At 39.2% G+C, this 23,027-nt stretch overlaps 1 protein-coding gene across 1 annotated transcript; it reads left to right on the plus strand.

Annotated features, from left to right (window-relative positions):
• Window positions 1-1,643: 1,643 nt before the first annotated feature.
• On the plus strand, window positions 1,644-21,073 carry HSD17B13 (hydroxysteroid 17-beta dehydrogenase 13). Its single transcript, XM_045998114.1, has 7 exons — window positions 1,644-1,958; window positions 5,731-5,838; window positions 6,837-6,968; window positions 9,115-9,221; window positions 10,889-11,026; window positions 14,219-14,335; window positions 19,997-21,073. Exons 1-7 carry the CDS (start codon window positions 1,749-1,751, stop codon window positions 20,085-20,087), a joined length of 903 nt encoding a protein of 300 aa, XP_045854070.1. The 5' UTR covers window positions 1,644-1,748; the 3' UTR covers window positions 20,088-21,073.
• Window positions 21,074-23,027: the final 1,954 nt, after the last annotated feature.

The raw sequence follows: 23,027 nt of genomic DNA on the forward strand, positions 1-23,027 counted from the left end.
CAAACTGAGGGTTGCTGGGGGAAGGAGGTTATGGACACTGGGGAGGGTATGTGCTATGGTGAGTGCTGTGAAGTGTATAAACCTGGTGATTCACAGACCTGTACCCTGGGGATAAAAATACTTTATATGTTTATAAAAAAATAAGAAATAAATAAAAAAATTTTTTTAAAAAGAGTCTCTTATGGTTTGTCTCCTTCCCGATCCCATCTTGTTTCATTTTTTCCTTCCCTACACCCCACGACCCCGCCTGCCTCTCAACTTCCTCATATCAGAGAGATCATATGACAATTGTCTTTCTCTGGTTGACTTATTTTGCTCAGCATAATACCCTTTAGTTCCATCCACATCGTTGCAAATGGCAAGATTTTGGGGGTTTTATGGCTCATAGTATTCCGTTGCATGTATATACTACATTATTTGAAGAGATCATATTCCTCAACTTGAACATGGCAGATTACTATAGTTAGACTAAGCAAACAGTGGGTTATAGTAATGTACATAAATCCTCTAACTTTCTCATTTCATGGTCTCCAAAGAAAGAGTGGTATTTCCTGAAAATCAAGGTTCCAAACTCTGTCCCTGTGTATTTGACTAATTTAGGTCATTTAAGTGAAGTCATGCAATATTTGTCCTTTTGTGGCCCTCATTTCACCTAGCATGTTTGGAAGGTTCATGAATGTTGTAGCATGTATCAGAAATGCGTTCATTTTTAGAAAGGAATAATATGCCCTTGTATGTTTCTAATACATTTTGTTTATCCATGCATCCGTTCACGGACACCTGAGTTGTTTCTACTCTGGGGGTATTGGAAGTCACACAACTTTTATTGCTTCTCAGCCTTTTGGCTAAGACCAAGTGCAAGTTGTACCACTTTTTTTTTTTAATGTTTTATTTATTTGAGAGAGAGAGACAGTAAGAGAGAGCAGGAGCGAGGAGAAGGTCAGAGGGAGAAGCAGACTCCCCGTGGAGCTGGGAGCCTGATGCGGAACTCGATCCTGGGACTCCAGGATCATGACCTGAGCTGAAAGCAGTCGCTTAACCAACTGAGCCACCCAGGCGCCCACAAGTCGTACAGATCACAAGTAGACTTTTAAGTGCAGTCTTGGCTCCTGAGCTAATGCTCATTCCCATAGTATCACAGAGGGAACTGATTGCTTTATAGAACCTCCAATCTCCTCCAAACTAAGAGGTTTTCAGAGAAATGAGCACCTCCTGTAAAATAAGTAGTTCACAGAAATATTGATGCTGAGCTTTCCTGAATAAATGAATCACACTAGGGTTAGTGGGCCCATATTTAAGTCTCCTAAAGATAATATCTCTCCTTTCTCCTTTTCCTTCAATTAAACACCCACCCACAAACACACACAAACACACTGGTTTACAGAGAGATACCAAGAGACAAGCAAAACACCATTAGGGGATGTGCTCTCTCTGGAATTATTTCTAGAGGGGAAACTTCCCTGTGCAACACAGCATACAACTGCTTCTCAGTAAGCCAGTCCAAAGAGCACTTCTTCAAGGATTCCGTGTCCTGTGCCAAGCTTTCAGTAACAATTGCATCACTTCCAAACTCAGGTGTTTCCAATCTACTAGAACACGTGGACAAAGCCAGCAGCAAATCTGGCTTACTTCTGCCAGTCCCATCCACACTTGGAGCACAGCTCTTTCCGGGAGCTCTGTGGAGAGGGTGGCTCCCTGCTGGCGTTAGACGAGGACAGAGCCAGAGGAGAAGAGTACAGAGCAGAGCCATGAATATTATCCTGGATCTCCTCCTGCTCCTGCTCACCATCATCTACTCCTACTTGGAGGCACTGGTGAAGGTTTTCTTTCCCCGAAGGAGAAAATCGGTGGCTGGGGAGATCGTTCTCATTACAGGAGCCGGGCATGGAATCGGGAGGTGGACTGCATATGAATTTGCAAAACGGAAGAGCCGGCTGGTTCTGTGGGATATTAATAAGGTAACACATTCACGTGCCCATCTTTTGAAGTCACAAGTAAGACATTTGTTGTAAAAATTATTTAACTTAGCAACTGCTGACCTTTGTATTTTTCTTTTTCAACGTTTAGTAAACTCTCCAGTGCAGTATTCTACATATGTATTGGGATGGTTTGACAAAGGGAACATAATTGAGAACTAAGCAGTGATTTTTTTTTTTTAATGCCATGATATGCAGGTTGATAACACGGACTCAGAGGCAGGCTGCTTCCAAGCTTCCCCGTTTCCTTATCTTTTTTTTTTTTTTTAAGATTTTATTATTTATTTGAGAGAGAAAGAGAGAGCAAGCATGAGCGGGGGGAAGGGTTGAGAGAGGGAGAAGCAGGCACCCCGCTGAGCAAGGAGCCCAGTGTGGAACTCGATCCCAAGACACTGGGACCATGACTTGAGCTGAAGGCAGATGCTTAACCAACTGAGCCTCCCAGGTGCCCCACCGTTTCCTTCTCTTTGAGATTTTTTTTTTAAGATTTTTAAAGTTTTGTTTGACAAAGAGATAGAGATCACAAGTAGGAAGAGAGGCAGGCAGAGAGAGGGAGGGAAGCAGGCTCCCTGCTGAGCAGAGAGCCGCTGCGGGGCTCGATGCCAGGACCCTGAGATCACGACCTGAGCCTAAGGCAGAGGCTTAACCCACTGAGTCACCCAGGAGCCCCTAGGAATGTTTTTTACATTGTTAAAAGTATGTCAAACAAGGCAAAAACCAAATAAAGAAACAAAGAAGAACATACGATAGAACCTCTTAGTGCCTTTCCTCACATGCAGACCATCCTAAAATATTTACTCTGGCAATTTACACAATAGTTTGTGGACTCCTGGGCAACAGGATTAAACAAGTGAATATTAAACAAGTGAATGCTCGGCCGTAGTAAACATTAGTCGTGTTAAATAAAACCCACAACCAGTGGGTCGGGCTTTCTCTTGAGCATTCATATTTTTCTTGTACTGTTATTTGTAAACACTATATTAGCTACTCAAAACTGAAATAACTGAAATTTTGTATCATTTCCCCTAAACTTGTGAATTCTGGTAAGGCCATGAAAATATACATAGAAAAATGTTGCAGGATTTTAAGATTGGAAAAACTGTAAAGTTTTTTTTTTTAAGAATCAGGTTTTCCACAAAGCACAGTGAGATCTTAACTGCCACCGTATTACTACTCTCTGACGTTCTTTGCTATCATGTCCAGTTGGCCCCTGCTTCTGAAAGCCTCCAGAAATGTCACTTGGGGGCACCTGGCTGACTCAGTCGATGGAGCACGTGACTCTTGATCTTGGGGTTCTAAGTCCAAGCCCCACACTGAGGGTAGAGATTACTTAAAAGTAAAATCTTTAAAAAGAAAGGTCATTTGAACTTAGAAAAGTAATTCTTCTCTGGTTCTTTCCAGACACTAAGGATAGTATACAAGGAAAAGTTGACACATTTCTGTGTAACAGACCCAGGCATTTAATGAGTCGATGTACATGAAAGTGGTTTGGCTTCGGTTTGGTCCTTGAAGAGATTCCAGTGCAGTCTTTAGAAGAGGACGAGAATTTTAAATTGAGAAAACTTGTCTGCTGTTCTCAAGCACTCATCAAAAAAAGAGAACTAAGTATAAATCCATGAAAAAGACTTGATAAAATCTAACCTTTGGATCTTTCCAGATGTGTGTTTTGGGGGAGAAAATTCACACTTATTACATTTTTAAAGTTCCAGTGACAAAGAAAAAAAAATTGACTTATTTAAGATTCTGCCTGAAGGACGAGTTGCCTCACCTCACAGGATTTCTTTGAATCCTTGAATTTTATGGTTAAACATTAAAGGCATTAAACGATTCACTCTAAGGCTACAAATGTAACTCAGATCTTCTTTACCTGTAGAAGGTCCCAACTCTTTTTGTTATGGCTGGCTTCTTTTGCCTGACCTAATGAATCATCTTAGCAGTTTCCCCTCACTCAATCTGAACTGTTGCTTTAGGAAAATTCTGGAAAGTGGAGTAAACAATGCAAGCTGGAGTTGAAGCTAAAGCACCTATTTTGCTTACAAAGACAAGGTATTACATTTTGTAGTTCTATAGCTCGGTTGTAAGACTGACAAATTTTTAATTCTTCAATCAAAGCCTCTGGGGAAAGCTCTGGTGACCAGTGCTCTCTACTGACCATGAATCTAGAGACAAGAGAATGCATGGTGGTTCCTGTAATTGGGCAATGAGCAAGCTACCAACTGAAGCCGAAATTGGGGAAAGAGCGCCTGTCCTCCTTTACTCCTCTGCAACTCCCAAAAGACTATGAGGGGACATTGACTCTGTGACTTCATGTCCTAATTTCTGTTCAGGTCTCTTTGGGATTTCAGGCTACTGCTCTGGGGCTTAGCCTGAAGTAGTGGAATATGAAGGACCCCGGTGAGACAGGGCTGGCTAAGGGAACCCACCTGCCACTCATTCAGGGACTGCCTGCGCCGCCCCCCCCCCCCCCCCCCCCCCCCCCGCAACAGCCACACAACTAACAACCCATTGTGAGAAAAGGGCTTTCAGAAGTCCTTGCCTCTTAATCACAAAGAGTCTATAAATTGTGAGAGGAAAAAGTGGAATTTTTAAAACCTTATAATCTTAATAAAATCAACAGAAGTCAAAACTTGAAAAGAATTCTAATTTTCTAGAAATGCAGGTCAAGAAACAACAGGACAATTTTATCTTAGGAAGAAGGTCTTTGAATTCAGGCTGAAAATAAGTTTCTCCCTCTCCATGTCCTGCAATAGTTACAAAGTTACCACAAAGTTACTACATTTGCAAACTTGAGGAGACTATTCAGCGGCCCTCCCCCATTTTCACTCCAGAACACTTGCACACAAGATTATATCCCCAAGAGTAGTTTGTCTCCCTATAAAAGTCTTCCTCAAATAAAGATACCGCTTTCTTCTTCCCTCCTAGGGGGTTCAATTAGAATCCTCGAGAAAACTATGACAGGCAGAGGCATAGACTTTAAAATTACCATCGGGGCGCCTGGGTGGCTCAGTGGTTTAAGCTGCTGCCTTCAGCTCAGGTCATGATCTCGGGGTCCTGGGATCGAGTCCCGCATCAGGCTCTCTGCTTGGCAGGGAGCCTGCTTCCTCCTCTCTCTCTCTCTCTGCCTGCCTCTCTCCCTACTTGTGATCTCTATCTGTCAAATAAATAAATAAAATCTTTAAAAAAAAAAAAATTACCATCATTTAGAATTGCTCTACTACCTATTATATGGTTGGTGCTCAATAAATATATGTAAAATATATGTATATATTTTATATATATTTAAATATATAAATATATAAAACATGTAAAATGAAAAGCTGAGTTTTCTTTTCTCGTGTCCTCAAACATCTCCATTCACGACCCCACCAAGAGCAATATCTTTCAAGCGTGTTCTAGCTGTGAGAGTAGCCTGCTTTAGAAAAACTGCCTCCTGGAGAACCCTCTAACCCAAGATAAAAAGCTAGGAAAACATGAAGGATTTTCCCCCTCCACTTTGAGAAGAAGGGCTGTTGAGAATAAAGCCAAACAAGGTGAAAACACGTGACAGATGGAAGCCCTGGCTGGCAGAAAAGCCAGGTAAAATCTCTTTGCATATTAGGCAAGCAGCGTCTCTCCTGAAACTTTCTCACAAACAAGGAGGGCATTCTGGACATGAATTTTAATCTTTAAAGACATTTCTTCTCCAGTTCTTTCTCTCCCACTCTTGTCCCCTAACTGACCTACATCTTTCTGCGTTTGTCTTTTCCGATTACAGCGCGGTGTTGAGGAAACAGCAGCCGAATGCAGAAAACTGGGGGCCACTGCCCACGCCTATGTGGTGGACTGCGGTAACCGAGACGACATTTATAACTCTGTGAAGCAGGTGAGACTTCAGATGACACATTTCTTCAAATGATTTTGTATCCTTTGACATGGAAAATGTAAAGTTTCTTTCTGGCAGCCTGATTTCGATTAGAACTGAGGAGGCTGTGTGAGGAAGGAAGGACATACATTATCTCCTTGCATAGAATCCACTCAACTCTGACTATTCCTATTGTTAAATATTAGGGTCAATTTCTTTGTGCTCAGAAATTTGAGCAGTGGTGCGGAGTGACAGAGAAGAGATTTATCCCCGGGAGAAAGGATCACTTTCTAGTTTCGTTTTAGTCTTATTACTTTGGCACTAATTCCTTTTTTATCTACAGTTTTTTTTCTTTGAGGGATTTTATTTATGTTGCTGGTAACTTAGCGTTCTATAGAAAATGTAATGTTAATAATATGACAATGTTTAAAAGAGTAGATATCAAATGCAATGAACTGAGCACACTGATAAATGACTGCAGGATTTAATCTCCCCAATAACCCTATTGACCTCATTTGACCGATAAGCAAACTGAGGTTCAGAGGGGTTAGGCTGTCCGTGGTCACATGGCTAGTAGGTGGTAGGACCAAGATTACTTAGATGTTGAAAAAACAGTTTCTCCTAGCTTTATGACAGTGTTCCCTTGACATCCACTTTTTTTTTTAAGATTTATTTATTTATTTGACAGAGATCACAAGTAGGCAAAGAGGCAGGCAGAGGGAGGAGGGAGGGAAGCAGAGACCCCGATGTGGGGCTCGATCCCAGGACCCTGAGACCATGACCTGAGCCAAAGGCAGAGGCTTCACCCTCTGAGCCACCCAGGCGCCCAACATCCACTTTTTTGACTCAAGTTTTGTCCTGCCTGAACTCTGAGAGATCTGATCTAGTGCAATAAAGAATCTAATCCCTGAATGACCTCAGCCCTGAAACTTTGTTTCTTTTCTTTTTTTCAAAACTTTGAGTTTCTATAACACATCCAGTGAATGTGTTTTGTTTTTTTTGTTTTTTCCATTTCAAAGGTAAAGAAAGAAGTGGGAGATGTGACCATCCTGGTGAATAATGCCGGGACAATATATCCAGCTGACCTTCTTAGTACCAAGGATGAAGAGATCACTAGAACTTTTGAGGTCAACATCCTGGGACATTTTTGGGTGAGTGTGAGAAAACTTTCTGGTGTGTGGATATCTCAGACTCCTCTTTAGGTGTAGTTAAGTTCACACCTTTATATTTGCCTTAAATCAAGAATCACCAAATTAATTTGAGTGGGAGAGTCTCTGACAGAAGGGCATGGAGTTTGAAGGGACACAACTCACCAGAATGTAGGCTAGTGGGTCTGTCTTATCCACCAGAACCTAACACAAAACATGACCTGGATGGACCGAGTGCTCAATATATTCGTGGAGCTTTGCTAAAGGTTGTCAGTGTACATCTTTTCACTGCTTTAAAGGAAATATATACAATATACATTCACTTGTGACCTCATACCATGGAATTTTAGAACTGAAAAGACAACATAAATCACTACTGGAATGTATATAGGGGTTAGGAACTTGTCTGCACAGGACTCAGACAAGCTCTAGATCTGTGACAAACTTAGATATATGGCTCTACAGACCTCTTATAATTGGTTATCAGAAGACCAAAGGGGTGCCTGGATGGCTCAGTTGTTAAGCAGCTGCCTTTGGCTCAGGTCATGATCCCAGGGTGCTGGGATCAAGCCCCACACGGTTCCCTGCTCAGTGGAAAGCCTGCTTCCCCCTCTCCCACTCCCCCTGCTTGTGTACTCTCTCTCACTGTGTCTGTCAAATAAATAAAATCTTAGGGGGAAAAAAAAGGAGACTGAACTATGAGTTTGTAGAAGGCATTTACATGGATTTATCTTTCAGTGGCCCAATATTAAGTCTAGAGCCTAGAGCAAATCTCGATTCTGGAAGAGAAGGAAGAGATGTATCCCCCCTGCATCTGCCCAGACCCCACACATGCTAGTGAGGATTGATTATTATGCCCACCAAACTACATAGGGACCTCATGTGTTAGTTATCTATAGCTACATAGCACATTATATCAAAATTTAACGGCTTAGAGCAACAATAAATGTTCGTTTTCCTTTCAGAGTTTGTGGGTCAGAAATTTGGGAGTGGCTTGGTTTGGCAGTTCTGGCTGTGAGAATTTGCTATAGGGTCTGTAGGGTGTGGTTATTTCGTAAAATACTGATATTTCTCACAAGACAGCAAAAGCTTTTGGGAGACAAAGAATGGCTTTCTGTTTCCTGTAACATCAACATATAATACACAATGTCACAAATAGGGAGATACTAAATGTAATCATGATAGACCATGATTGTGGATAGGACAAAACTCAGCTTTTTCTACTTAACTTGATATAGTAACACAAGGTTTCAATTCTTCTAATTAGAATGATAAAGCTCCAAACCAAAAAGAAAAAAAGAAAAGATTAAAAAAAAAAAATTTACATGATACTAGATTACCATAGGGGATATTTTCAGTTCTGAAAACACTAAATTTTTCCCTTGATATTATTCAGTTGACATATCCATAAAAGAGATATTTGATTCCTTCTGAAGGGACAAGAGAGGAATTTTATTTTTAAGATTTTTGTTTATTGGGGCACCTGGGTGGCTCAGTCGGTTAAGTGTCTCCCTTCGGCTCAGGTTATGATCCCAAAGTCCAGGGATCAAGCCCCGAACTGGGCTCCCTGCTCAGCAGGGAACCTGCTTCTCCTTCCTCTCACCCCATTGATTCTCTGTCTCTCTCTCTCTCTCTCCCCCTCTCTCAAATAAATAAAACCTTTGAAAAAAAAGGTTTTTAAAATGTATTTATTTAGAGAGAGAGTGTACAGGAGCCCACAAGCACAGGGAGAGGCAGTGGGAGAGGGAGAGAAAGAATCGCAAGCACACTCTGCACTGAGCCTAGAACGCAACAAGGGCTCCATCTCGTGACCCTGAGATCGTGACCTGAGCCAAAATCAGGAGTCAGACACTTAACTGACAGAGCCGCCCAGGTCCCCCAGGGAAGAAGGGGACATATTAAAATGAGTTCTTAAAATGTGATATTTAGTACACAGCCCTCAATGCCAGCTCAAACAAATACATTTCAATCTTTTTCATTTCTGTCATTTACATAGAAGTGATCATGGAATATTGACACGTATTTCACTTCATCTCTAAAGTTGTCTCAAATGTTATTTTTTCTTAAAAAGAAAACTACCTAATTTAGAAACCTAACACCTGTGCCATGTTCGTTTTTTTTTTTTTTTCTTTCTGCAATGATTTTTAAGATCACAAAAGCACTTCTTCCATCCATGATGAAGAGAAATCATGGCCACATTGTCACAGTGGCTTCAGTGTGTGGCCATGGAGTGATTCCTTATCTTATTCCATATTGGTAAGTAATATTTTCCAACAATGACATATATATATATATATCATGTCTTTTAAGGGTTTATTAGACCTTAGATTCCAATCCTCATCGCAGGGTTATTACAGAATTTACATAGTAATCTAGAATAAACTTTTAAATGACTCCTCCTAAAACAGTGAAATTGGTTGTAATTGTTAAGATAGATTTCTGAAACTCCTCTGTAAAGCAATGAAATGTAATGCCTAGTATGTTTCCATTGTATCCTGTCACAAGTCATGTTGATGAAAGAAACAGGGACCCACAGACTAAGAAGTAAAACCTACAGTAGAGTCCAGATGAACAGAAATGGGTGCCATCACCTGTATGCCCAAGATCAGCTCACCACAGCGAGCCCTGGACCAAAACATTTTCCAGTGTGCTTCTGCCATGAAAGATGGTGTGTGTATGAGAGAGAGGGACTGAGCCTCTAGCTGATTAAAAGATGCAGATAGTACATTCCATGATCTACCCCCCGGTAGACTAAAGAGAAAAGGTTGGGGGGGCCCCGAGTATACACTCTTCGCAAAATCTCTTTTTCTTGTGAATTCCTTCAATGGTATCTCATTTCCTTACTTCGGCTTCAAATCAACCTTATCGAAAAACTTGCTAACAGTTGGTCCAGTTCTTTTTATAACAGGCAACACATGAGTCTCAGTGGGAGGGTGTGGGTAATTAATAGATTTATTATGTACTTAGACATCATGGTCAAGGTTAAACCTGAGTCATGGACAAAACTACTTTTTTGTGCCACTGAAAGTAGCACTATAGTTAAATTTCAATGTCGGGGTCATTGCACACACATAAGGGTTGTTTCAAGCTGCCTCTGCTGTCTTAAAATATAAGAATTTCACAGATTAAACATTTGCTGTTGTTTTAATGTTTAGAAATGTGGAAACCCAATGTAATACTTTTCCTTTTTTGCTTCTCCCTTAAGAAAGCAGCTGGTCTTTAATTTTACTGTTCTTATTGTCACCTGATTTGAAAATACAATGAACATTTATATAGATTCTTACAGGTAATGAAATTATAAGGCATATGCCAAACAATTTAATCCTCAAGTCAGCCCTATATTTTATTACTTTCATTTAAAAATCAGAACATCCAAGAAGATAAAGTGATATGCTGAAGGTTGCACACACAGGCACACCCACGCCACCTGAAGTCTTTTCATTTACTCCAGATTTTCACAATGAAATTAAGAAGCCAAAGTGGCCTCTAAGGTCAAGAGAGAAACTAGAAACTCACTTAGCAAGAGGAGAAATGTGTAGAGTCCCACAGGGGTTGCAGTGTAAATATTAGTTATGTAGTTTTTCTAAGTATGTTTTTCCTGTTTCTTTCCTGTTTCGTACATTTTCAAAATAAAAACAACAGTTACAACTGATCAGAAAACAGCCTGACCAGAAAACCTTACACTAGGGTAGAAATGTGAGCAGTAAGCCAGTTAATACATTACTAGGATCCATTCTATTGCTATCGTTGCTTAGTAAGAAACTGATACATTCAGAATTCTGTAAAATCATGTTAAGAAAATGTAGACGAAAACTGATGACCAAGTGGAAGATTTAGGACGCTGGTTTCTACTTGTTCTCAAACCAAACTGGCATTGCCTTCTTAGAGGAAGCTAGTAATGATGGTGGGTAATTCTCTTGCAGTGCCAGCAAATTTGCTGCTGTTGGCTTCCATAGAGCTCTGACATCAGAACTTGAAACCTTGGGGAAAACTGGAATCAAAACCTCGTGTCTCTGCCCAGTTTTTGTGAATACTGGGTTCACCAAAAACCCAAGCACAAGGTGAGGTCGAAGTCAAGTTAGGATGAGAATATGGTGTGAGAAATTGATATGAAATCTGTACAAGAAATCTTTAGGTGGATCAACTGAGAAAAATATGGAAAAAATGAAAAAGGAAAAATGTTTCTTCTTAATATTGTAATGCCTTTAAGTTTTCACTTTGAAATTAGATGAATAAAGGGGGAAAATGACTAGCAGAAGTGGCCGGCTGCCAACGAGTTAGGCAATGGGGTGTTTGTTTGCTTCCAGGTGAAAGGTTCAACACACTCAGGTGCCAAGAGGGAATGAGAGGGGGGTGGGACAGGCCGGAGAGGTGTGCTCAGGGATGTCAAGAGTGTCCTCTCCTAGAAGCCCCACCCCCAAAATGAATATTATGTAACATCCCCCTTGCCCAATCATGGTTCCTCCTCCTCAGACTATGGAAAGATACAAGTATACGCCCCCTTTCCATCTTCCACCGTGCTAGCATGAAGTACTCCCAACATTTTTCAAACTGCTCTGATCCTAAGAATCCTCACCTGTGCTTCCATAGGAAATAAATGTGCTATGGGTCTTCCTTAGAGATTCTGATTGAGTAGGCCGAGATGAGCTCCAAGAATGAGATGTTTTGCTTTGCTTTACAAGCATACCTATACCTACCAGGTAAGTCTGGAGACCGGTTTGGACAACACTGATGTATTAAATATAACCCCAGCATTTGATCTCCATTACCTCCTTGTCCTCCATGAAAATGCACATGCTCCTAGGAGCAGCAGTAAATTGAGCCCCTAACCCTTTTATCAAGATGAATTTCTATGAGAACTTTATCTCTGGTAAGGGAGGATTGGAAACCATAAGAGAGGCAGAAAGGGGGGAGGCAGAAAGGTAAGGAGATGGTCCCTAAAATTCAGATACCTTCACAAATTGCCTCGATTCTGGTATATATTCTGCTGCAGATTAACAAAAGACACTAAGCTTGCTTATCTGCAGCCAGTTTGTTATAAAAGGGAACTAGTCCTTGATATATTCCTTCGAAAGAGCTAACAATATGGACATTGGGGAGGGTATGTGCTATGGTGAGTGCTGTGAAGTGTGTAAACCTGGTGATTCACTGACCTGTACCCCTGGGGATAAAAATACATTATATGTTTATTAAAAATTTTTTTTAATTTTTTAATTAAAATTAAAACTGCGCCTGGGTGGCTCAGTGGGTTGAGCCTCTGCCTTCAGCTCAGGTCATGATCCCAGGGTCCTGGGATCGAGCCCCGCATCGGGCTCTCTGCTCAGCAGGGAGCCTGCTTCCTCCTTTCTCTCTCTCTCTCTGCCTGCCTCTCTGCCTACTTGTGATCTCTGTCTGTCAAATAAATAAATAAACAAACAAACAAAAGTAAAAATAAATAAATAAAATCTTAAAAAAAAATAAAAGTGTTGGAAGACGGAAGTAAAAAAAAAAAAAAGAGCTAACAAATTCTCTGTAAAACTTAGCCTCCTTTGAAGCCACTGACTCTGAGCTCCGGATTAGCTGTGTGGTCCCTGGAGCTGTGGTCCCCTACAGGCAGTGGAGTTTTTAATAGTGCTAGACCACAGGCACTTATCAAGTACACAATATTTAACTAAATACTGTGGTATGATTGGGACTCTGGACTCCGTTTGCTTAAACAGCAAATTGGGCCAAATAAAACCCTCTTGGTAAGCATATAGGACTAGTGTGTGCCAAGAGGACCAGGTCCACTGGTGGGGAAGACACAGTAGATGAGAAGAGTAAGGGTAATGGGACCCCAGAGAGTGTGGAGGCCTGAGAGTGACCCTTCGGGGCTGATAGGCAATGCTGAAGATTGACCCAGAAAGCTGGATTCCGAATCCCCTTGGCAAAGGCTAAAATATTTATATACAAATGTCAGGCTTGCCTCAGACACTGGGTTGAAGAAACCAGGTAGGAAAACTCAGGGAGGGAAGAGGCAGAACCCAATAATTTAGAAAGGTATTGATTTATATTACTCTGTGCTGACTTGCTACTCAATGCCACGGAAACCTCCATCCCCAAATAATCTGGAGTCAATCACAGAACATGTCAGGAAAGGAAGTTACAACTTAGCTCTTCTACCTTTTCCTGTTCAGCCTGTGCCCAGACTTCTTAGTTTTGATGTAACACTTTCAGTCCATTTATATTTTAATTTCTTGTCATCATCTTGCACGAGTGGGTCTTCCACTCCGAGCCTGTGGTGATAAATGCTTCTCGGGAACTCACGTACACAGTTTTCGGTATGTACAAGGTCACGCCTCCAGAATGCAGTATGCTCCCTGTGCGCGTCCTGAACTCTCATTAAATTGTAACATAGGCAGTTCAGAGGTGGACCACAAGAATTAGATGCCTTCAAAATAATCCAGTTTTGCAATGCCTGGGTGGCTCAGTCAGTGGAGGGGCAGCCTTCGGCTCAGGTCATGATCCCAGGGTCCTGGGTTCGAGTCCCACATCCAGCTCTCTGATCGGGAGAGAGCCTGCTTCTCCCTCTGCCTGCTCAACCTGCTGCTTGTGCATGTTCACGTTCTCTCTCTCACACAAATAAAATCTCAAAACAACAACAACAACAATAGTCCAGCTTTATGGGATAACTCCAGTAGAAACAAATTATGCTTAGCAATAACCTTGTATCCCGGAAGCCCTGAAGAAAGATGTCAGATGTTTCCTTTCTGTCCCAAGAATAATCCTACCCACTACTCTTCCTTGCCTGGAACCTCTTCACCTCTATCATCTAATTCCTCTCTACCACTTGATACATTTTTTAAAGACTTTTTTATTTATTAGAGAGCATGAACAGAAGGGGCAGAGGGAGAAGGAGAGAGAAAATCCTCCAGCAGACTCCCTGCTGAGAGTAGAGCTCATTACAAGGCTCGATCCCAGGACCGTGAGATCATGACCTGAGCAGAAACCGAGAGTCGGATGCTTAACTAACTGAGCCACAGGGCGCCCCTCCACCCTTTTGATATTTTGAGGGAGTGAGCCATTAAACATGCCCAGTGGATGGGAAAGTTTAAGATTGTGATAACAAAACATCCCCATGTCAGTGTGGGGTGGGTGGGAGCAGGTGGCATTTCTTCAGTGCATCCTAGAACCTTTTAAATCCTAATTTGGTGTCATGATAAGTTAAATTTCCTGCCTCTGATAATTAAAGCAACAACAACAAAAATAACCAAACTTTTTTCTTCTTATCACAGACTGTGGCCTCTCTTGGAGACAGACACAGTTGCAAGAAGCTTGATAGACGGAATACTTACCAATAAGAAGATGATTTTTGTTCCATCGTATTTCAATATCTATATAATACTAGACAAGTAAGTACAGCACAAAAACATCTAAAATGCTAAAAACACCAATAGAGCTGTCATTAGGATGAAGAGTATTTCAGCTGTGAAAGTTGCTGTGGAAACCCTCTCCCAGGCCTGGGGAGAACAGTTAAGTTTTCTCTGTTACTGCCTTATTCAGTCCCCCCAAAAAAGAATGATTCGTTTTCTCTACCACATCTACCATCTCACTTTAGTCTTTGCTAGAGACCATCCAACTGAAGGAAAAACAGTTTAAAGAAAATGCAATATAGCTGAAAATAAAGGGTCTATTTAAAAGCCTGCTCGAGTTTTGATGGAAGTTGCATTGAATCTATTGATCAACCAGGGGAGAATTGACTTTAACAATAGTGAGTCTTCCAACCCAAGAAAACAAAGAACAGAAAATATCTTTCCTATTTTTTCTCTTATCTTCCTTAATATCTCTACACATTTTATCATTTTCAGCATACAGTCTTATACACCTTTTATCAGATGCATCCCAAAATTTTTATATTTTTGGTGTTATTGAAAATGGCATTAAAAATTTTTTCTATTACCCATTGTTTGTTACTAATATATGTTTGATTTTTGCATTTTAGCACCCTTGCAAAATTCATTTCTAGCAGTTTTTGTAGATTCTAACAGATTTTTTTACAGATTATTTCAGATGATCATATTGTCTGCAAAGAAAGGCACTTCTACTTCTTCTTTTCTAATCCATATGGATTTTGTTTCTTATTGCACTGGCTAGAACTTTACATGCAATTTCAGATAGAATTGGTGAAAGCATACATCCAAGTATTCCTCCTAAGCTTAAGAGAAGAGTATTAAGTATTTCACAAGTAAGTATAACATTAGCTGTAGATGTTTTTTCATAGATGCTTTTTATCATGTTTAGAAAGTTCCCTTCTATTACTATTTTGATGAGAGTTTTTATCAAATGCTTTTGCTAACTGTATTAAGATCATATTTTCGTTCATTTTCATTTCCATTTGTTGATATGGTATATTTTGCTGATTAATTTTAAAGCATAAATTATCCCTCCATTGTAATGTGTTTGTCTGATTTTGTATCAGTATAATATTGACCTCATAGAGTGAGTTGGAAAGTATACCCTCCTCTTCCCTTTTCCAAAAGAGCTTTTGTGGGATTGGCATTATTTTTTCTTTAAACATTTTGTAGAATTCACTAGTGAAGCCATCTGGGCCTATTTTCTTTATAGAAAAGTTTTAACTACAATCTAATTTCTTTAAAACCTATAGGGCTATTCGGAGTACTTATTTGTTCTTGGTAATGTGTGTCCTTCAGGGAATTTGTCCATTTCATCTAAGTTGTCAAATTTATTGGAATAAATTTATTCATAATCTTCCCTTATTGTATTTTTAATATATTCAGAACATCTCATTCCTGTTACTGGTATTTTTTATTTTTTATTCTCTTCAGTCTATCTAGAGGTTTATCAATTTATTGATTTTTTTCCAAAGAACTAGCATTTGGTGTATTTTTTTTAAGGTTTTATTTATTTGACAGATCACAAGTAGGCAGAGAGGCAGGCGGGTGGGCGGGGGAGCAGGCTCCCTGCTGAGCAGAGAGCCCGATGCAGGGCTCGATCCCAGGACCCCGAGATCATGACCTGAGCCGAAGGCAGAGGCTTAACCCACTGAGCCACCCAGGTGCCCCAATTTTTCTATGTATTTTTTTATTTTTCATATGTTCTATTTCACTAACTTCTGATCTTTATCATTTCTTTTATGCTGACTCTTTTCCATTTAATTTTCCCTTCTTTTTCTAGTTAGCGTGGAAACTCAGTTCATTGATTTTTTTCTAGTATATGTACTTAATGCTATAAAGTTCCCCTGTGTACTATTTTCAGTTCTGTCCCTCAATTTCTAACATATTATGTTTTTGTTTATATTCTGTTCAGAATACTTTCTGGTTTCCCTTTTGTATCATGGGTTGCTTAGAAATGCATTTTTTAGTTTCTAACTTTTTGGAGATTTTCCTGGTTTCTAATTTAATTACTTTTTAATTATATATTTTAAATTTATTGAGACAAGGTTAAGCTTGGAAAATGGTTTATTTTGGTAAGTGTTCCATGTGTACCCAAAAAGAATGAATAGAGTATTCCTTATTGTTGAGTGTTCTATAAATGTCAGCTTAGATCAAATTGATGGTGTTATTCAAATCTTTTGTGTTTTTACTGATTTTCTGACTATTTTATCAATTATTGAAAGGAATCTCAATCTTTAACTATAATTATGAATTTGTCTATTTTCTTTCTTTTCATTTTTGCTTCATGTATTTTGAAGTTCTATTATTATGTGCATAGCAATTAGGATTATTATGTCCTCTGGATGAATTAACTCCTCTGTCATGTTGGAAATAACCTTATTTATCCCTGGAAATATACTTTGCTGTGAAATCTACTGATATTAATACAGCCACTTCAGCTTCTTTAGATTAATGTTCTTAGTATATCTTGTTCTTTTCTTTTACTCTTAACCTATTTATCTCCTTATATTTTAAATGTGTTTTTGTAGGCAGTATATATTTCTTTATTTTTTTTAAAGATTATTTATTTATTTATTTGACAGACAGAGATCACAAGTAGGCAGAGAGGCAGGCAGAGAGAGAGAGGAGGAAGCAGGCTGTCCGCAGAGCAGAGAGCCCAATGCGGGGCTCGATCCCAGAACCCTGGGATCACGACCCAAGTCGAAGGCAGAGGCCTTAACCCACTGAGCCACCCAGGCACCCCTATAGTTCTTTTTTTTAATCTAATTTGGCAATCTACACCTTTTAATTGGGGGTATTTAGACTCTTTACATTTAATATGAATATTGACATAGTTAGATTTAAATCTAGGTATAAAGCTTGCTATTTGTTTTCTATTCATCCCATTTATTCTTGGTTCCTTTTTCTCTTTTTCTGCCTCCTTTTGCTTTAGTTGAATATTTTCATGTTTCCATTTTATTTCGTCTTTTGGCTTACTAACTATAATTCTTTGTTTTGTTACTTTAGTTATTGCTTTAGAATTCATAGTATATGTCTTTAACTTATCACAGTCAATCTTCAAATGATATTATACCACTTTCTGTATAGTCTAAGAACCTTACAATGGCATACTTCTATCTCTCCCCTCTGACTTATGCTATGATTGTCATACATTTTAATTCTACATCTGTTAAAAAAAATACATTATGTAGTTTTTGTGTGTTTAAACAGTCAATATCTTTTTAAAGAGATTTAAATAACCAGGTAAATTCTTTAATGTTTATCCACATGGTTAATATTTCTGGTGCTCTTCATTCATCTGTGTAGACCCAGACTTCTATCGGGTTTCATTTTCCCTCTGCCTGAAGTGTATCCTTTAACACTTTCTCAGAGAAGTTCTGCTGGTTGTGAATTCTTTTGCTTTGTGTATGATTAACAAATTCTTTATATGTCCTAAGTTTTGAAAGATATATTTATTGAGTATAGAATTCTAGGTTGGCAGTTTTTTGTTTTTCAGTACTTAAATGACATTCTTTGTCACCTCTATGATTTCCATATCATCTCTGCTGGAGGCTGTTCTATCTAAAGCAAAGATTGCTTTTAAAGGAATACAATATGGTAAAGTGATTAAGAATGAAGGCTCTACCTAAGATTAAAAACCGCTTTACCACTTATATGGAGTGTTTTGACCATGGATGAGTTATTTAACCTCTGTGGCCTCAGGTTTTCCATACATAAAATGCAAATGGTGTTAATACCTCCTTTCTAAGCATACCATAAAAATACCAGAAGACAAGTGAAGCCCCTGCCATTAAGAACAACAACAACAACAGCAATGCGGAAGTCAGATATTAAAGGCTTAGGAAGCAGAACTTGCATAACATTCTAGGAAAAAGGGCATCTTTAGAGCATGCAACTCTTTTTTTTTTTTTTTAAGATTTCTTATTTATTTATTTGACAGAGAGAGAGCACAAGTAGGCAGAGAGGCAGGCAGAGAGAGAGGAGGAAGCAGGCTCCCTGCTGAGCAGAGAGCCCGATGCGGGGCTCAATCCCAGGACCCTGAGATCATGACCTGAGCTGAAGGCAGAGGCTTAACCCACTGAGCCACCCAGGCACCCCGAGCATGCAACTCTTGATCTTGGGATTGTGAGTTCAAACCCAACAGTGGTTGGAGAGATTACTTAAAAATTAAAGAAAATCTTTAAAATATGCTAAGAAGAGATAGGAATATTTACCCAGAGGAGATAATCTCAGCTTTCTTTTGAAGGACAGTTTATGATCGACTAAAATGGTATCAATGAGAAGATAACAATGCTAACTTCACAAGGCCTTGGGTCATTTTGAAAGCAATCCACATAAACGGTGCTACCTTGGAATGGAACAATTCAAGAACGGGGACAAACTTCATTGCTACATCAATTTCAATCTTCCATTTTAGCTTAAATAGACTAACTTAAGTTAGCATAACGTCAGCCTCATGGTAACATCATCTCAAGGGTTGCCTAAAGGTCTTGTTGCTAAGCAAATGTAAGAAAGGAGTTTCATGGGATTCCTCCTCTCTTGGGGCTCAAAAACGGGTCATATTAATGTTGAAAAAAATCAAAATCATAGCATATTTTCTTATGAACAAGATACTAAGCATAGTCATCCTGTCAGGTTTGGAGAATAGGTGTCCTTGTACAAGAAACAAGAGTCTCAAAGTCTTTGGTATTATTGTGGAATTGTCATGATGGTTCCGCAGCAACAGGGACTTACCATTTATCTTCTTCACATCTAATTCCTTTTACAGAGATAGACAATGTTGTGAGCAGATGCAGTTACTCGCATGGAGGTTTCTTTGTGAGAATAGTTAAATAGTTATACTTGTCTTTCTCCCAGCCAGAACTTCACTGCCCCTTTGCTTATTCTTTTTTTTTTTTTTTCCCCTTTGCTTATTCTATCCATCCAACCCAGGCAAGGATGTAAATCTTGCATTAGTCAACACCAAAGTGATTTTCCACATGACTTTCTTTGCAGAATGTGTTACACCTTCCTTCTTAAATTCACACATATGCTCTTCCTTTCATCTGCCTACTCAAATCTTACCCATCCTTGAACATTTTTGAAGTTTTCCTTCTCTATTCTAGCCCACATGAATTCTCCTCACAGTTATAGCCCTTAACTAGAGAAGGCTGGTATTTCTCATTCATTGCCTCCTCTTGGCCTCTCAGCTCAACAATAAGCTACTCAGGCCATAGCTGAGTACTTTGGTCTACCTTCTTATAAGCTGTGTAACAGATAGTAAATATTTAAGGAGAAGTGAAGGGATGTAGGTTCGGCAGTGTCTTTCTGTGAATGCTTCCTATCACGATTCATTGACAGTTTCAGCAAAGAGTCCAGACCTTCAGTTTCACATCTTTATCATATAAAATCTCCTTTAATATTTCACTAATATGAGAAGGTTTGAAGAGCAGTATATATCAGTGCTTTCTTTATATGTCCACAGTATTTGAACTACGAGTATTAAAAGACACACTCACACACAAAAGAGAGAGGGGTAGATGTGAAGGGAAAAAGGAGGAACACAGGAAGACTAAATGCAAACCAGATAACTCTCCATAATTTTAACGGACAACAAAAAAGAACTCTCATGTCAAAAATTTTTAATTGAGAATTTTTCATCTTTTTTTTTTCATACAGATTTCTTCCTGAACGAGCCTTGGCAGCTATAAATCATTTACAGAACATTCAATTTGAAGCAGTGATTGGCCACAAAACCAAAATGAAATGAATAATTGAGCTCCAGCCAGAGATGTACGCACCTTAATGATGTAAATCTAAGTTTAGAATCAATGCATCAAAGCTTAATTTCACATTTTTCAATGCTGTTAATATTAAAAACATTGGTTTGACATTAGCAGCACTCAAATGAATGAGACTAATTACCTGTCTTTCTCAAGAATATTAATGTAGCTCTAACAGATCCATTTTTCATCCCATGCCTCTTAAAAACTTCTGTGCTTACATATACATACTCAAAATGCCACTATTCTTAAGATATTTTATTTCTTTTCTTTCTGCTTCGAGGGGAACAAGGCTACCTCTGTGCAAGTATATACAAAGCAAACTTATTTACACAGGGAAGGTCTAAGACCTTGTCAACACGTACGCTGGGTGAGCTAACAGTTAAGAGATTAAGTTTAAGCAGCCAGTAGTCCTCTAAAGGACAAAGAAGTTAGTTCTATGAAATTCAACATTTGGAAGCTTTCTCTAGCTTCTCCCGTTTCATCAGTGCAACAGTATTCTATAGTTTCTTGCTTGATTCTGTCCTTTGTATAGCTCTTATGTCCACCAGGAGTAGACACTCTGTACTTTCTGCTCTTTTCATAACCTCTTAAAATACTGTGCTATTACAAAAGGTGACCCTCTCTTGAATCTCAGGATATCTGAAATTTTAACCCCATGATAACTTCCTTCTTTGTAGCTTGTGCTTTCACGTATCATTGGTATCAGAGATGTTTAGACAGTTTTGAGCTTCAGAAATAAAAACTAACAGAGAAAGGAGTTAGGCTGACTACCTAATACTAGACAGTGGATCTAAGAGATGAAAGAGTGGTCTCTTTCTTAAATAGAAAAAAAAATCTGATTCCCACTACATCAAGAGTAATCTTATTTTGGGGTTTTTTCTCATATATAATAGACTGCTTTTACATCAACTATATGCCTGTTTTTATTAAAAATGATAGATTAAAAACTAATCATTAATAAAAATTTCTTGAAATTTTTATAAGTATGTTGTGCTTTTAAAAAATAACCTCTTGGGTGCCTGGGTGGCTCAGTTGGCTAAGCAACTGCCTTTGGCTCAGATCATGATCCTGGAATCCCGGTCCCACATCGGGCTCCCTGCTCACAGGGAGTCTCCTTCTCCCATCACCTCTCTCCTGTCATGCTTTCTCTCTCTCATTCTCTCTCTCTCAAATAAATAAGTAAAATCTTTTAAAAATTAAATAATAAATAATAACCTCTTGTGGTTATTAAATATTTTTTATTTATTTGACAGAGAGAAATCACAACTAGGCAGAGAGGCAGGCAGAGAGAGAGGAGGAAGCAGTCTCCCCGCAGAGCAGAGAGCCCGATGTGGGGCTCGATCCCAGGACTCTGGGATCATGACCTGAGCTGAAGGCAGAGGCTTTAACCCACTGAGCCACCCAGGCGCCCCACCTCTTGTGGTTATTAAAAAGAGATTTAATTTCTAATCTCTCAGTCTCAATGAATCTCCTTCAGAAAGTAAGGATCTGGATGGTGACAGCTAGAACCTGTAGATACTAAGAGGTTCTGGGGTTCTCTCAGCTTTGGCTTCTTTGACAGCAGGAGTGTTGGTTTATCAAATGACTTACTGAATCCTTTCTGTGTGTGGCACTGAATGAAGTATTATTGTTCGAGATTTTTTTTCCTAGCTACTTTGGCAATAATTTTTATTCACAATGATGTTTTATTTTTTTAATTATTTTTTAAAGATTTTATTTGTCAGAGCACAAGCAGGGGGAGAGGCAGGCAGAGGGAGAAGCAGACTCCTTACCTAGCAAGGAGCCCATTGTGGGACTCGATCCAGGACACTGGGATCATGACCTGAGCTGAAGGCAGACGGTTAGCTGACTGAGCCATTCACGTGCCCCTGATGACATTTTAATTCCTTGTTTTAAAACTAAGAACTGTAGGGACGCTCAGGTGGTTCTGTTGGTTGAGTGTCTGCCTTTAGCTTGGGTCATGATTCCACAGTCCTGGGATCGAGTCCCAGGTCAGCTCCCTGCTCAGCAGGGAGTCTGCTTCTTCCTCTGCCCGACTCTCTCCCTACTTGTGCTCTCTCTCTCACTCTCTGACAAATGAATAAATAAAATCTTACAAAAAATAAAACTAAGAACTGTATAAGTGAAGCTTAAAATGTGTTATTTTAAAAGTATGGTTACAAAATTTCCAAAAAGAAATATGTAAAGTAGAAAATACAAGCCTACCCCCCCACAATCCCATTCCTCAGAGGTCAGGCTATTAATGCACAACCTTCTGGTCATTTTATAATGCATATACAGGCATATATATGATAAATACATTACATTATTTTATTCTATGTGTTATTGTATGTGTTACATAATAGGCTGATAACATAATAGGTTGATAACATGTATTATATTCTGTAACGTGTTTTTTTAACTTACCAATGTATCACAAACAGCCTTTTCTTTCAGTAGAGTTTAACCTCATCCTTTTTCTTGGGCTTACAGTACTAAATGATATTATAATAAACAATCCCTTTGTAACAGACATTTTTAATATTTCCAATTTCTTATTGCTCAACAAATCCAAAAAGATTGAAATAATATCATGCATATTTTACAACCACAACAATATGAAACTAGAAATCAGTCACAGGAAATATCTGGAAAGAAAACATATATATGGAACCTAAGTAACATGGTACTAAACAATGAATGGATCACCCAAGAAATCAAAGAAGAAACAAAAAACTACATGGAGACAGGGGCACCTGGGTGACTCACTCAGTTGAGCATCCAGTTCCTGATTTTGGCTCAGGTCATGATCTTGGGATCGTGAGATGAAGCCTTGTGTCATGCTCTGCACTCAGCATGGAGTCTGCTTGAGATTCTCTCTCCTCTGCCCCTCCACACCCACTCTCATATTCTCTCTCTCAAATAAATGAATAAAATCTTTAAAA

This window comes from Meles meles, chromosome 2, assembly GCF_922984935.1.
Source record: "Meles meles chromosome 2, mMelMel3.1 paternal haplotype, whole genome shotgun sequence".
NCBI lineage: Eukaryota > Metazoa > Chordata > Mammalia > Carnivora > Mustelidae > Meles > Meles meles.

Excerpts from the sequence above, each read along its gene's own strand:
- HSD17B13 (XM_045998114.1), top strand. The coding sequence starts at position 1,749 with ATGAATATTATCCTGGATCTCCTCCTGCTCCTGCTCACCATCATCTAC. Across the intron at positions 9,222-10,888 it reads CCTTATCTTATTCCATATTG|TGCCAGCAAATTTGCTGCTG; the intron begins GTAAGTAATATT and ends ATTCTCTTGCAG. Across the intron at positions 11,027-14,218 it reads ACCAAAAACCCAAGCACAAG|ACTGTGGCCTCTCTTGGAGA; the intron begins GTGAGGTCGAAG and ends TTCTTATCACAG.